This window comes from Alosa pseudoharengus, unplaced genomic scaffold (assembly GCF_046254945.1).
Source record: "Alosa pseudoharengus isolate Yale_2024_CS ecotype anadromous, Long Island Sound unplaced genomic scaffold, YU_APseudo_1.1 YU_APseudo_1.1_scf_17, whole genome shotgun sequence".
Classification (NCBI taxonomy): Eukaryota; Metazoa; Chordata; class Actinopteri; order Clupeiformes; family Clupeidae; genus Alosa; species Alosa pseudoharengus.
Window position 1 is genome coordinate 3,657,962 of NW_027468640.1, and position 15,000 is coordinate 3,672,961.

A 15,000-nucleotide genomic window follows, 5' to 3' on the forward strand; every position below is an offset into this window, starting at 1 on the left:
AGAGAGAAGTAATGGGGATGGCAGTCAATCGTGCCTGTGTGTGTGCGCATGCATGTGTGTGTGAGTGTATGTTGTTGTGTGTGTATGTCCGTGCACATGTGTGTGTGTGTGCACACTGTATATGGATGTACTGTATGCATAGCATTAAGTTTTATGGTGTTGTGTGTTAATGTCCAAGTTTGTAGATGGTGTTGTATTGTAGTGTGTGTGTGTGTGTGTGTGTGTGTGTGTGTGTGTATGTGCATACTGTATATTAATGTCTAATCTTCTTCTTTTATTTTCCTAACAGCAACGGGATCCTCACAAAAGAAGCTCAGAAGATTCAAAAGTTAGAAAATACACACATGCACACACACACTCAAATGCACACACACACACACACACACACACACACACGCACACACACACACACACACACACACACACACACACACACACACACACACACAAATACACACACACACAGATACACACTCAAATACACACACACACACTCAAATACATACACACACACACTAAATACACACACACACACACACACAAACCTCTTTCATTATTTTCCCCCATTCTTCCTTTCTGTTGTCTTCTTGCCACCCCCTCACTGGTATCTTCTTGTTTGTGTGCGTGTGCGCGTGCGTGTGCGTGCGTGTGTGCGTGCGCGTGCGTGTGCGTGTGTGTGTGCGTGTGTATGTGTGCATGTTTGTCTGTCCAGGTGATGGTCATGCAGGAGGGCTCGACGTCTCTGTTTGGTCAGCACCTGAAGCTGCCCACACTGCCCAGCAGTTCACTGACCTTCTCCTTCCCCGACCTCAAGAAGAGCAAGCCCTTCCCGGGGTCAAAGGTCAGTACTGTAGCAATACTTTCTCCTTCCCCGACCTCAAGAAGAGTAAGCCCTTCCTAGGGTCAAAGGTCAGCAGGGATTCAGTTAGCGCTGTTCCTGGTCAGGATGCGGAGGGTTAGCCTTGGCCAGTTAGCATCTAAGTTAGCCGACACCATCTTTAAAAATGGCGCCTGACAGTTGTTCGCTTCTGGCCACATTTTCGCAAAAAATTTGTTGCCTCATTGCAGATGGCCACAAATGATGAGTATCCGCCAATTCACAGAGTACATACTTTACTGTCTACCAGTAATGTGGCATGTAATTGGCTAGTTACTTTACTGTCTACCAGTAATGTGGCATGTAATTGGCTAGTCTACCAGTAATGTGGCATGTAATTGGCTAGTTTGTGAAAATGTGGCTGGATGTGTCACCTGTCAGATGGGATTTTTAAAGATGACTGCAGCCAATTCAGTATATTTCTAGCTAAAGCAGCTAGCCTTTGAGCTCAGCCATTGAAATGAATGGTAGTGATACTTCCTCCCTCTTTCAAGTTGCATGGCACGACAGTTAGCCCTAAACTCAGTTAGCGCCAGCGATTAGCCCTGAACTCAGTTAGCGCCAGCGGTTAGCCCTAAACTCAGTTAGTGGGTTAGCCCTGAGCTCCTCAATCCTTCTCAGTTACTCCTCAACACTCAAATTCTTTGAACATCCGTAAGCATGGATGGTTAGCCCTAAACTCAGTTATCACAGATGGCTAGCTCTAAACTTCTCAAACATCTTTAGTTAACTAGTTAACTTCTCAAACATCTTCAGAGGGTACGCACACCCTCCTCATCCTTTCTTATTGACCCCCCCCCCCCCGACTACCCCCCGCCTGGACTAAACTCACATCCCCTGAACCCCACCACCCCCAGTTACCGCCTGAACTCAACTTAGCCCCCCCGTAACCCCCCCATCACCCCCCCCCCAATTCCGTGTCCTCGGTCTCACCCCCCCCACTAAGCAGTCCCATATCTTCAAAACGGGGCTCTGAAGCCGCACATTTGGCAAGTTCAAAGACGTCAGGGCCGTTTAAGCAGTTGCTTTCTCCATATTAAACTCTGGCTTTAGGAAAGTATTTCTTGGCTGGTGTGAGATGGTTCTCTCTCAGCGGAATGGCGACGTCAGGACCGGACGGAACCTTAGACTCTCCTCAGAAACCTGTGGGGGCCTGTGTGTTGTGTGTCGGGTGGGTTGGGATCAGTGTGTGTGTGTGCGTGTGTGTGTGTGTGTGTGTGTGTGTGTTTGTGTTAACTTGGGAAGGTTCACTGAGATCACAGTTTGTTCCAATTTTCTGTTCCCGTTGAATGGAAACGGAGGTGCTCTGTGCAACCAGATCTCTGTTGGAGTTTTTCTACGCTGCCGAGCCGCGAGGCTTCTGGGAGCCTTTAACCAGCGCGTGGTTTCTATACGCTGTGGAGGCTTCTGGGAGCCTTTAACCAGCGCGTGGTTTCTATACGCTGTGGAGGCTTCTGGGAGCCTTTAACAAGCGCATGGTTTCTACACGCTGCCGAGCCGCAAGGCTTCTGGGAGCCTTTAACCAGCGCGTGGTTCTACAGCGTGCAGAATGTTCACACTCTCCTGAGCAGTAGTGCTGATGGAGGCAGGGTTCCACTGGAATACAGTTTTCCACGTGTGAGCTGTTTCATTGGGGTGCTCTGGGGAGAGAGAGTGTGTGTGTGTGTATCTGTGTGTGTGTGTGTGTTGGTGGGTAAGTGTTCTCTGTAGAGTTTGTTTTAAATCATGCATAGCCATATATGGCCATACTGTTTCAATTAAGTGTTATTTTTGGTGCTGGTGGTCATATCGCTTACCTCAATGACTAAAGGGAGTGTGCACGTGTGTGTGTGTGTGAGCGTGTGTGTGTGTGTGTGTGAGCGTGTGTTTATGTGTGTGTGTGTGTGTGTGTGTGTGTGTGTGTGTGTGTGTGTGTGTTGATCAGGGGGTTTTAAGGATGGTGCACATGGAAGTGGTTTCGTATCCAAACAGCTCTTTGTGTTTGATGGATTACTGACAGACAGGGTTTTGGGGTTGAATCAGTAGGCCTGTGTGTGCTTGTGTGTGTGTGTCTTTCTATGTGTCTATCTGTCTGTCTGTCTGTCTGTCTGTCTGTCTCTCTCTGTGTTTGTGTGTGTGTATGTGTGTGTGTGTGTGTGTCGGCTGGGATGGGATCAGTGGCCCTGTGTGTGTCGGGTGGGTTGGGATCAGTGTGTGTATGTGTGTGTCAGGTAGGTTGGTGTGTGTGTGTGTCGGGTGGGTTGGGATCAGTATGTGTATGTGTGTGTCTCCCACTCTACCTCGCTGTCGTCTTAAACAAACGGAGAAACGAGCCGTCACCGAGGTCTCTTAGACTAAGGGGTCTGTGAAAAAGGAGTCCTCTCTTTTTCCCCCACGACAAACTTTTGCAAAACTGCCTTGTGTCACACTTGCATGGACTGCAGTCAAACACTCATCTGCACTTTATTCCAGGTTTATGGCTGTGTATGGGTTTATCGTATGTATGTGTCTGTATTAAGGTGTTGATTTTAACTGTGATTGGGTTAATGGTACAGACCACCACCCCCACATTCCCTATAATGGTTTAGCCCAGACCTAATTGGGTAATTGCCTAGCCTATTTAAAGGCAGGCCTATTTCACACGGGAGAGACACACAATAGACGGGAGACAACAGAAGACAGAGGGAAGAGCTGGAGATCCAGGGACCCAGGGTTAGAGTTAGAAAGTAAATTTAAGTTTATAATGTTAACCTTGCTTGCTGTGAGGCAAGGGTATAAAGTATGGTCCAGAGTTATGCAAGGTCGCCTTGTTTGGATCGGGAGCCTAGAAAGTCTGTAAAATTGTTGCCTAGTTTAATGGCGAGTTAAAATGTTCACTTGAAGATGCATACTGAAGATCCCTGGATTTTTATGTCTGGATTCCTGCTGTGCTTCCTCCTGGTTTGTGGACTAAATAAATATTATATTTTTGTATGGAACTGCTGTCTCCTGCCTTTCCTCAACACCACCTAATCCAGTGGCGCACCTCCCTAAACGTGGGGTGGCCGCCTAGGTCCCTCACAGGGTCTTATAGACAGAGGGGTTCTCAGGGAATTCTTTCTAGAAAGTTCTCTTAGACAAAGGGGTCTTCTAGACAGAGGGGTTCTCAGGGAATTCTTTCTAGAAAGTTCTCTTAGACTAAGGGGTCTTATAGACAGAGGGCTTCTCAGGGAATTCTTTCTAGAAAGTTCTCTTAGACTAAGGGGTCTTATAGGGGTTCTCTTTTACAAATAGGTTCTCTTAGACAGACGGGTTCTGTTTTATAGTCCCTTTTACACTGCCGGATTTCGCACGAAAATATGTACCTTTATCGCGGAACGCCTGTCCTTTTTACACTGAGGTGGAACGGCGGGTCAAAGTGTCCCACAAATTTTACCACCAGGCAGGGTAGACATAAAGGCGAAATGATTCATCCCGGCACCAGTGTAAATGCGTTAAGGCGGAATGGGGGAATCGGGGCAGGCGTTTTGATGACACTACATATGTCCAACCCACCACAGGAGATTTCAAATCTGACTGATCAAAAGCAGCAATAACAGAGACAGCACATTACGACACAAATCCACAAAGTATCCAGTCATTTAACGCCTGCTAGAGTTGACTGAACTTCTTGAGCGTCTGTCCTAGCAAGCTTTTACATTATCACATTATAACTACCGTTAGCCACATCACATTTAGAAGCTGGACATTAGCAAACATAGCTTAATGTCACTGTTTAACAAACAAACTAGCATGCTATACAGCCAAACAAGCAAACACAGCTAACTAGCAACATGCTATGCAGCCAAACAAGCAAACACAGCTAACTAGTGTGCTATGCAGCCAAACAAACAAACACAGCTAACTAGTATGCTATGCAGCCAAACAAGAAAACACAGCTAACTAGCATGCTATGCAGCCAAACAAGCGAACACGGCTAACTAGCATGCTATGCAGCCAAACAAGCGAACACAGCTAACTAGCATGCTATGTAGCCAAACAAGCAAACACAGCTGAATGTGAGGACCCATTTGGACACCATGGTATGGTGGTATGTTGGAGTTGGGAGAATAGAGAATGAGATTGTGTGTGTGTGTGTGTGTGTGTGTGGGGGGGGGGGGGTTATTGTGGAGTGGGGATGGGACTTTGTGTGTGTGTGTGTGTGTGTGTGGGGGGGGGGGGGGTGTCATTGTGAAGTGGGGATGTTCCAGTCCAGCTTTACGACTTCACTGATGACCAGGTGACACTCACCACCTGCAGTCATTCCCTCACCGTGGGTGTGTGTGTTTGAGAGGGGTGAAGAGGAGACACAGCTTTATGTGTGAAGGTTATAGGTCAATGACTGATGTAAAGAGGAAAGAGTGTGTGTTTGCGCCTGTGTGTGTTTGTGTGATTTATGTGTGAAGGTTAAAGGTTAGCGACTGATAGAGTTAAAGGTTTTAAGGGGCAGTTTAGGAAGCTCTTAACTTGCCCGGCTGTCTAGACGTCTAAATGGTTTTACAGCATCAATGAAATACTGACACAGGGCCCGACTAGACTCAACATCCCCCCCATGCACACACACACACACACACACACAAACACACATACAGCCCCCTTTTTACCTGTCACTAGTTAGCATTAGCCACAGAGGTTCCCATGTAAAGCAGTGCCTTTGGGGTCTGGTATGGCGTTAGCGTTAGCCACAGAGGTTCCCATGTAAAGCAATGCCTTTGGGGTCTGGTATGGCGTTAGCGTTAGCCACAGAGGTTCCCATGTAAAGCAATGCCTTGGGGGTCTGGTATGGCGTTAGCGTTAGCCACAGAGGTTCCCATGTAAAGCAATGCCTTGGGGGTCTGGTATGGCATTAGCGTTAGCTGCCCTGGGGAGAGTGTCGCTTCTGTCATGAGCTTTAAGCTCCTCTAAACAGTTTACTGTCTTTACACATGTTTTTTGGAGCCATTTTCTAAGATGTATAAACACAGCTCTGATTTTGGTTTACAGGGACTTTAAATCTTATCCTCAGCATGTCAAGGAAGTTAATTAGTTAGGCATTAAATTTGTGTGTTTGTGTGTGTGTGTGTGTGTGTGTGTGTGTGTGTGTGGTATGCTTAATTTGGCTTGTAGTTATCAATCATAAACTCAGCCCTAGACAAATGGCCCTTTTCAAGAGCTTTAGAGGAGGGAGGGAGGGACAAAGTGATACGGGTGTGTGTGTGTGTGCGTGTGCATGGTTGTGTGCGTGTGTGTGTGAAAATGCATTAGAAATGACCTTTCAATCTCACTCTTTATATCTGTTATTTGTTATCTCATATCCAAGATGTCAAAATAATGAATGCAAACTTTTTGAATTACACAAATCTTTTCTCTGATTGTTATTTCTGTGTGCGTGCGTGTGTATGTGTGTGTGCATGGGGGTGTGTTTGTGCGTGTGCGTATATGTGTGTGTACATGTGTGTGTGTGTGTGCGTGTGTCCAGGACGCTTCCCGGAGCAGTGGTCCGCTCACCCTCTCCTCTTCGTCGTCCTCCTCTTCGTCGGCCAAGCTGGCCAAGCCGGCCAAGGAGCACCGCGACAAGCCCCCGCGCGCCTCCAAGGAGCCCCGTAGTGCCTTCAGGGAGCTGGGCAAGGAAGGACTCCCAAAGCCCCCCAAAGACTCCTCCACCTCCACCTCCACCTCCTCCTCCACCTCCTCCAAGAAGCCCAAAGACTGCCCCAGCCAGCCGCCTCCACCCCCACCGCTCCAGAGCGACCTCCACCACCCCCACAAGATGGGCTTCAAGGAGCCCAAGGGGATGGTCAAGGAGCCGCGGACCACCGAGGGGGGGTTCGGGGGGGCTGGCAAGCGTCTCCCAGGGGGGGAGGGTGTGGGGGTGGGGGGCGGCCAGGACCACGTGACCAAAAAGCGTAAGAAGGGCTTTCCGGTGGTCCCGCACGCCCACGTGGACAAGACGCACACACTCACACACACACACACCAGGGACAAGGGGCAGGCGCGGCCGGGGAGACCGCCCCGCGTGGAAGGCGAGGGGGACCGGAGGAAGGCGCCAGCGCAGCTGCCCTTCCAGGAGCTCGTGGACCCCGTCGACTCGGACATGGAGGACAACATGTCCGCCAAGTCAGAGGTGAGACGTGCGCAGGGGGACACATGGCTCTGATGTCATTGTTGTTGTTGTTGTGGTTGTTGCTGATGTTGTTGTTTTTAGTTGCTATAGTCCTGCTGATTGGTTGGGTGTTGGGTGCTGTCTACTGATTGGTTGGGTGTTAGGCGGTATAGCACTGCTGATTGGTTGGGTGCTGTAGTGTTGCTAATTGGTTGGGTGTTTGGTGCTGTAGTGTTGCTAATTGGTTGGGTGTTTGGTGCTGTAGCATTGCTAATTTGTTGCGGTTGGGTGCTGTAGCATTGCTAATTGGTTGGGTGTTTGGTACTGTAGCATTGCTAATTGATTGGGTATTTGGCGCTGTAGCATTGCTAATATGTTTTTTAATACTTCAAAATAATATTTGATTGATACCCCTTACAACACTGTTTACAGCTCTTTGAGTCACTGTACAATGACATGTCTGGTACATAGCTAATTTTGATACAAAATAGGGGGTGGGCTTGTGTTTTGTGCGTGCGTGCGTGCGTGCGTGCGTGTGCACTCAGGGCTTAAGTGGGACTGCAGGCTCTGCTGGAGTGTGTGTGCTGGGCTCGGGGGAAGTGTGTGTAAACATGGTGGGTGTTCTCATGGATGCCCAGGTACACAGGAAGTCACCATGGCCACACACACACACACACACACACACACACACACACACACACACACACACACACACACACACACACATACACACACCACTCTGTCTGGTTAGTGTTAGCCAGGCTTTCCTCTCTCTCTCTCTCTCTCTCTCTGTGTGTTTTGTGTAATGACTTTACTGATCTCCTGGTTGGTATTAACCATGCCCCTCTCTCTCTGGGTTGGTATTAACACACACACACACACACCATGCCCCTCTCTCTCTCTGGGTTGGTATTAACACACACACACACACACCATGCCCCTCTCTCTCTGGGTTGGTATTAACACACACACACACACACACACACACACACACACTATGCCCCTCTCCCTAGAACACTGAACTCTAGCTCTGTTAGAACACTGATATCTAGCTCTGTTAGAACACTGAGATGTTGCTCTGTTAGAACACTGAGATGTTGCTCTGTTAGAACACTGAGATGTTGCTCTGTTAGAACACTGAGATGTTGCTCTGTTAGAACACTGATATCTAGCTCTGTTAGAACACTTAGATGTTGCTCTGTTAGAACACTGATATCTAGCTCTGTTAGAACACTGAGATGTTGCTCTGTTAGAACACTGAGATCTTGCTCTGTTAGAACACTGAGATGTTGCTCTGTTAGAACACTGATATCTAGCTCTGTTAGAACACTGAGATGTTGCTCTGTTAGAACACTGAGATATTACTCTGTTAGAACACTGAGATCTAGCTCTGTTAGAACACTGAGATCTAGCTCTGTTAGAACACTGAGATCTTGCTCTGTTAGAACACTGAGATCTAGCTCTGTTAGAACACTGAGACGTTACTCTGTTAGAACACTGAGATCTAGCTCTGTTAGAACACTGAGATTAGCTCTGTTAGAACACTGAGATGTTGCTCTGTTAGAACACTGGGATGTTGCTCTGTTAGAACACTGAGATGTTGCTCTGTTAGAACACTGAGATGTTGCTCTGTTAGAACACTTAGATGTTGCTCTGTTAGAACACTGAGATCTTGCTCTGTTAGAACACTGATATCTAGCTCTGTTAGAACACTGAGATGCTCTGTTAGAACACTGAGATGTTGCTCTGTTAGAACACTGAGATGTTGCTCTGTTAGAACACTGATATCTAGCTCTGTTAGAACACTGAGATGTTGCTCTGTTAGAACACTGAGATCTTGCTCAATCTTGATTAATTAATTAATTGATTGATTGATTGATTGATTAATTGGCAACATTTAGGGCTTTTGTTTTCCTTGAGGATGTTTGTCATCCTCTAATGTTCCCCACACACACACATACACACACACACACACACACACACACGTACACACACACACACCTCTATACACAATAGAGGCCCACAAATGTCTTTTGCTTATCCACCATATCCCTGTGCGTATGAGTGTGTGTGTGTGCACATCATAAACTGAGTAGGGTGAGAGGCGTACAAAAACCAGGTGTTCTCTCCCACGTCACTAAGGCTGTCGACCTCCGTGGCTTTGTTTGGGCTAATACTCCGATGTGTGTGTCTGTGTGTGTGTGTGTCTACGTATGTGTGTGTATAATTTATGCGTCACAAAAAAGACCCAGGTGAAGTTTCTCAAAAAAGTGTGGTGTGTGTGTGAGGCGGGTGTGTGTATGTCAGGATGTTTCTGAGTGTCTCTCTCATTATACGACTGAGTGTCTCTCTCATTATACATCTGTGTGGCAAGAGCAGAGTGCATGCCAGAGGTGTGTGTGTGTGTGTCTGTTTGTGTCTGTGTGTGTGTGTCTAGAACTCGTGACTGAACACAAGACTCATAGAACACAGCATTCATAGAACACAAGACTCATAGAACACAAGACTCATAGAACACAGCATTCATAGAACACAAGACTCATAGAACACAGCATTCATAGAACACAAGACTCATACTGTAGAACACAGCATTCATAGAACACAACACTCATAGAACACAGCATTCATATAATACAAGACTCATAGAACACAGCATTCATAGAACACAGCATTCATAGAACACAGCATTCATAGAACACAGCATTCATAGAACACAGCATTCATAGAACACAGCAGTCATAGAACACTGCATTAATAGAACACAGCATTCATAGAACACAAGACTCATAGAACACAGCATTAATAGAACACAATACTCATAGAACACAGCATTCATAGAACACAATACTCATAGAACACAGCATTAATAGAACACAATACTCATAGAACACAGCATTCATGGAAGGCGGAGACCCACTGGTCAGTGTGTTGGGTAGTCTTTGTAATTAGAGTCTAGTGACAAAGTGTGTGTGTGCTCGCGCGCCAGTGGACATGTGCTCACTTATTTGGTGTGACTATAGGTGTGTGTGGACGTAGGTGCGTTTTTGGTGTGTGTGTGTGAGAGAGAACACCAAAAATTACCATCCACAAAGGAGTACCCACATACTGTAACAGTCAATAACAGCTGTGCACTAACAAACTCCCACAAAGAACTGTACAGAGATACGCTCTGAAGTCTACAAATCACACACACACACACACACACACACACACACACACACACACAGACCCTGCCATCTGGTAGAGCTCCAACCCCCAAGCCAAGAGTCCTCCGACCCCATAAAGTGACCACCAGACATCCATGTTAGCACAACAATTCTACCACAGTCTTCTCTGCTGCTCTCTTTCTGTGTGTGTGTGTGTGTGTGTTTATGGCAGTGTGTTTTAGAGTGGAGCTGTGAGGAGGGTGAGTGGACAGTAGGCTGGGGACCAGAGGGGTAAATAGTGACCCTTTAGGGGGTGGGGGCAGATTTACTGCCCTATGGGGAGGTCAGGGCAGTAAACCAGTAGACCAGCTGCACTCTGTTGGCACTGCTATCCTCAGCACTGTTTGAAGTTTTACAGTCTTTTGTCTAAGTGGTCTCTCTGTCTTTTACACGCACACACGCGGGCGCGCACACACACACACACACACACACACACACACGCATGCAGGCGCACACACACACACACACACACACACACACACACACACGCATGCAGGCGCACACACACACACACACACACACACACACACACATGGGCGTGCACACAAACACACACTCAGACTGTTCTTGTGGTGTTCCCCAAGTTGTCACTGAGTTAGGATAAACTTTCTCTCTGTGTGTGTGGAATAGGACTCTCGCCCAGACACCTCACTCGTTGGACAAGACTCCTGTGTGTGTGTGTGTGTGTGTGTGTGTGTGTGTGTGTACGTGTGTACCCCCTGCTCCTCCGCACTGCTTCACTGTAGATGTGTGTGCCTCATCATCACCAACTGGAAATGATCCAGTAGCAAGTGCAAACACACACTACTTCTCTCTCTCTCTCTCTCTCCACCTCTCTCTCTCTCTCTCTCTCTCTCTCTCTCTCTCTCTCTCTCTCTCTCTTCCTAATAAACACACACACACACAAAGTGAGACCTGCTCTGCTCTGATGTTCCTCCAGTCATCCCCAGAGGAGCTGTTTATAAGAGCCAAATGTCCAATTCAGTTTGGACCGACGTTAAACAAATTTAGACTCTAGTGCAAACCGACTTTCAACACATTTAGACTCTCTAGTGCAAACCGACGTTAAACACATTTAGACTCTCTAGTGCAAACCGACTTTCAACACATTTATACTCTCTAGTGCAAACCGACGTTAAACACATTTATACTCTCTAACCGACTTTCAACACATTTAGACTCTCTAGTGCAAACCAACGTTAAAAACATTGATACTCTCTAACCGACTTTCAACACATTTAGACTCTCTAGTGCAAACCGACTTTCAACACATTTAGACTCTCTACCCGACTTTCAACATATTTAGACTCTCTAGTACTAAACAATGTTAAACACATTTAGACTCTCTAGTAGACGTGACAAAATCATTTAGTTTTCACAATTCACCAAAAAAAAAATGTGTGTGTGAATGAGATGTGAGGTTGTGTGTGAATGAGATGTGAGGTTGTGTGTGTGTGTGTGTGTGAATGAGATGTGAGGTTGTGTGTGTGTGTGTGTGTGTGAATGAGATGTGAGGTTGTGTGTGTGTGAATGAGATGTGAGGTTGTGTGTGTGTGTGTGAATGAGATGTGAGGTTGTGTGTGTGTGTGAATGAGATGTGAGGTTGTGTGTGTGAATGAGATGTGAGGTTGTGTGTGTGTGTGTGTGTGAATGAGATGTGAGGTTGTGTGTGTGTGTGTGTGAATGAGATGTGAGGTTGGTTGGTTGCATGTGTGTGTGTGTGTGTGAATGAGATGTGAGGTTGTGTGTGTGTGTGTGAATGAGATGTGAGGTTGTGTGTGTGAATGAGATGTGAGGTTGGTTGGTTGCATGTGTGTGTGTGTGTGTGTGTGTGAATGAGATGTGAGATTGTGTGTGTGTGTGTGTGTGTGAATGAGATGTGAGGTTGTGTGTGTGTGTGTGTGAATGAGATGTGAGGTTGTGTGTGTGTGTGTGAATGAGATGTGAGGTTGGTTGGTTGCATGTGTGTGTGTGTGTGTGAATGAGATGTGAGGTTGTGTGTGTGTGTGTGAATGAGATGTGAGGTTGTGTGTGTGAATGAGATGTGAGGTTGGTTGGTTGCATGTGTGTGTGTGTGTGTGTGTGAATGAGATGTGAGGTTGTGTGTGTGTGTGTGTGTGTGTGTGTGAATGAGATGTGAGGTTGTGTGTGTGTGTGTGTGAATGAGATGTGAGGTTGTGTGTGTGAATGAGATGTGAGGTTGTGTGTGTGTGTGTGAATGAGATGTGAGGTTGTGTGTGTGAATGAGATGTGAGGTTGTGTGTGTGTGTGTGAATGAGATGTGAGGTTGTGTGTGTGTGTGAATGAGATGTGAGGTTGTGTGTGTGTGTGAATGAGATGTGAGGTTGTGTGTGAATGAGATGTGAGGTTGTGTGTGTGTGTGTGAATGAGATGTGAGGTTGGTTGGTTGCATGTGTGTGTGTGTGTGTGAATGAGATGTGAGGTTGTGTGTGTGTGTGTGAATGAGATGTGAGGTTGTGTGTGTGTGTGAATGAGATGTGAGGTTGTGTGTGTGTGTGTGTGTGTGAATGAGATGTGAGGTTGTGTGTGTGTGTGAATGAGATGTGAGGTTGTGTGTGTGTGTGTGTGACTGAGATGTGAGGTTGTGTGTGTGTGTGAATGAGATGTGAGGTTGTGTGTGTGTGTGACTGAGATGTGAGGTTGTGTGTGTGTGTGAATGAGATGTGAGGTTGTGTGTGTGTGTGTGTGTGAATGAGATGTGAGGTTGTGTGTGTGTGTGTGTGTGTGAATGAGATGTGAGGTTGTGTGTGTGTGAATGAGATGTGAGGTTGTGTGTGTGTGTGTGAATGAGATGTGAGGTTGTGTGTGTGTGTGTGAATGAGATGTGAGGTTGTGTGTGTGTGTGAATGAGATGTGAGGTTGTGTGTGTGTGTGTGTGTGTGAATGAGATGTGAGGTTGTGTGTGTGTGTGTGTGTGAATGAGATGTGAGGTTGTGTGTGTGTGTGTGTGTGAATGAGATGTGAGGTTGTGTGTGTGTGTGAATGAGATGTGAGGTTGTGTTTGTGTGTGAATGAGATGTGAGGTTGTGTGTGTGTGTGTGAATGAGATGTGAGGTTGGTTGCATTAGCTTTAGCATTTTACTACCAGGCAGAAGGCCAGACATCCTTCAGTGCAGGTAACATACCACCAGTGACACACACACACACACACTCACTCACTCAGTCACTCTCTCTCTCTCTCTCTCTCTCTCTCTCTCTCTCTCTCTCTGCGCATGGTAAGGTCGTTTACATCAAACCACAGAGCTACTGGGAAATTATTTGCCGAGGTGATGACATCACACTAAGAGTGAAGGGAATTCTGTTTTCTCTCTTCTCCTCTTTTTCTCTCTTCTTTTCACTTCTCTCCTCTCCTCTCCTATCATCCTGTCTTCTCCTCTCTTCTCTTCTCTCCTCTCCTATCATCCTGTCTTCTCCTCTCTTCTCCTCTCTTCTCTTCTCTCCTCTCCTATCATCCTGTCTTCTCCTCTCTTCTTTTCTCTCCTCTCCTATCATCCTGTCTTCTCCTCTCTTCTTTTCTCTGTTTTTGAAGTGTCTGGTGTGTGCTTGAGGGTGTGTGTTACCAAGAGAGTATGTGATTTACTGCTGACGCTCCTAAGTGTGTGTGAAAGTGTGTGTGTGTGTGTGTCTGTCTGACCCCAGACTCACCAAAGTGCCTGTAAAACGCACCGAGGAGTGTCAGAGTGGGGGGTTGGGTTGGTGGAGAGCAACTTCAAAGATCCTGCTTTCACTTCCAACAAAGTGGTGTGTGTGGGGGGGTTTGAGGGTGTGTGCTTTCCCAGGGTGCTTGGCAGCCCTTCATCTCACACACACACACACACACACACACACACACACACACACACGCACACACACACACATTCCATGTAGAGCTCCCCGTTTAGCCCATAGCACAAGTCTACACAAGGACAAAGGATGCGACACCACATACTGACGGCCATGGATGTGTCGGTGTGAGGGAATTAGTGTGTGTGTCTGTGTGTGTATACAGTAAAGGTGAAAGTTATGGGCCATCTGTGTGTGTGTCTGTGTGTGTGTGTGTTTGTGTGTGTGTCTGTGTGTGTGTGTCTGTGTGTGCGTGTGTGTTTGTGTGTGTGTGTGTTGTATGGTGGTTTTAGGAGTTTCAGCATCACTACTGTTCAACTCCAGATTGTGCTCTCCTGTCACAACTACAGCAGTTTGGGCGAGTTTGGGAGAGAGAGAGAGAGAGAGACTGTAAATCAGTGTTGCCTGTGCCAGATTGACACCACACACACACACACACACACTAACACACACACACACAAACACTCTCGTTCCAGCTCAGTCAGGTCAGCAGCTGGTAGCTCAGATGTGGGCAACAGGACGATGTTTCTAGAGAGAGAGGTGTGTGTGGGGGAGAGACAGAGATCTCTGTGTGTGTGTGTGTTAGAGTGTGTGTGTGTGTGTGTTAGTGTGTGTGTTAGTGTGTGTGTGTGTGCTCTGGGTGCACTCCTCATGGTGTAAGAATGTAAACATATTCATTCAGATTAGCTCTAATGTTCTTGTTGGGTTTCCTCTCCGGCTGCTCTCCAACTGGGATTAACCTAATGGAGGAACTGCACTCTCTCCTCCTCCTACCTCCTCCCTCCCTCCCTCTCTCTCTCTCTCTCTCTCTCTCTCTCTACCTCCTCCTCCTCTGCCCTCTCTCTCGCTACCTCTTTCTCATCCCTTTCTCTTTCCCTCTCTTTCTCTCTACCTGTTTCTCATCCCTCTCTCTCCCTCTCTCTCTACCTCTTTCTCATCCCTCTCTCTCTCTACCTCTTTCTCCTCCCTCCCTCCCTCTCTCTCTCTACCTCCTC

At 47.0% G+C, this 15,000-nt stretch overlaps 1 protein-coding gene across 1 annotated transcript in view; it reads left to right on the forward strand.

Annotated features, from left to right (window-relative positions):
• Nucleotides 1-294: 294 nt before the first annotated feature.
• mllt3 (MLLT3 super elongation complex subunit) overlaps nucleotides 295-15,000 on the forward strand; it is a 39,933-nt gene continuing 25,227 nt past the window's right edge. The window contains exons 1-3 of the mRNA XM_076289558.1: nucleotides 295-328; nucleotides 713-841; nucleotides 6,333-6,977. Of these exons, the coding sequence (XP_076145673.1) occupies nucleotides 716-841; nucleotides 6,333-6,977 (771 nt within the window). The 5' untranslated portion in view covers nucleotides 295-328; nucleotides 713-715. The remainder of the gene's footprint in view (nucleotides 329-712; nucleotides 842-6,332; nucleotides 6,978-15,000) is intronic.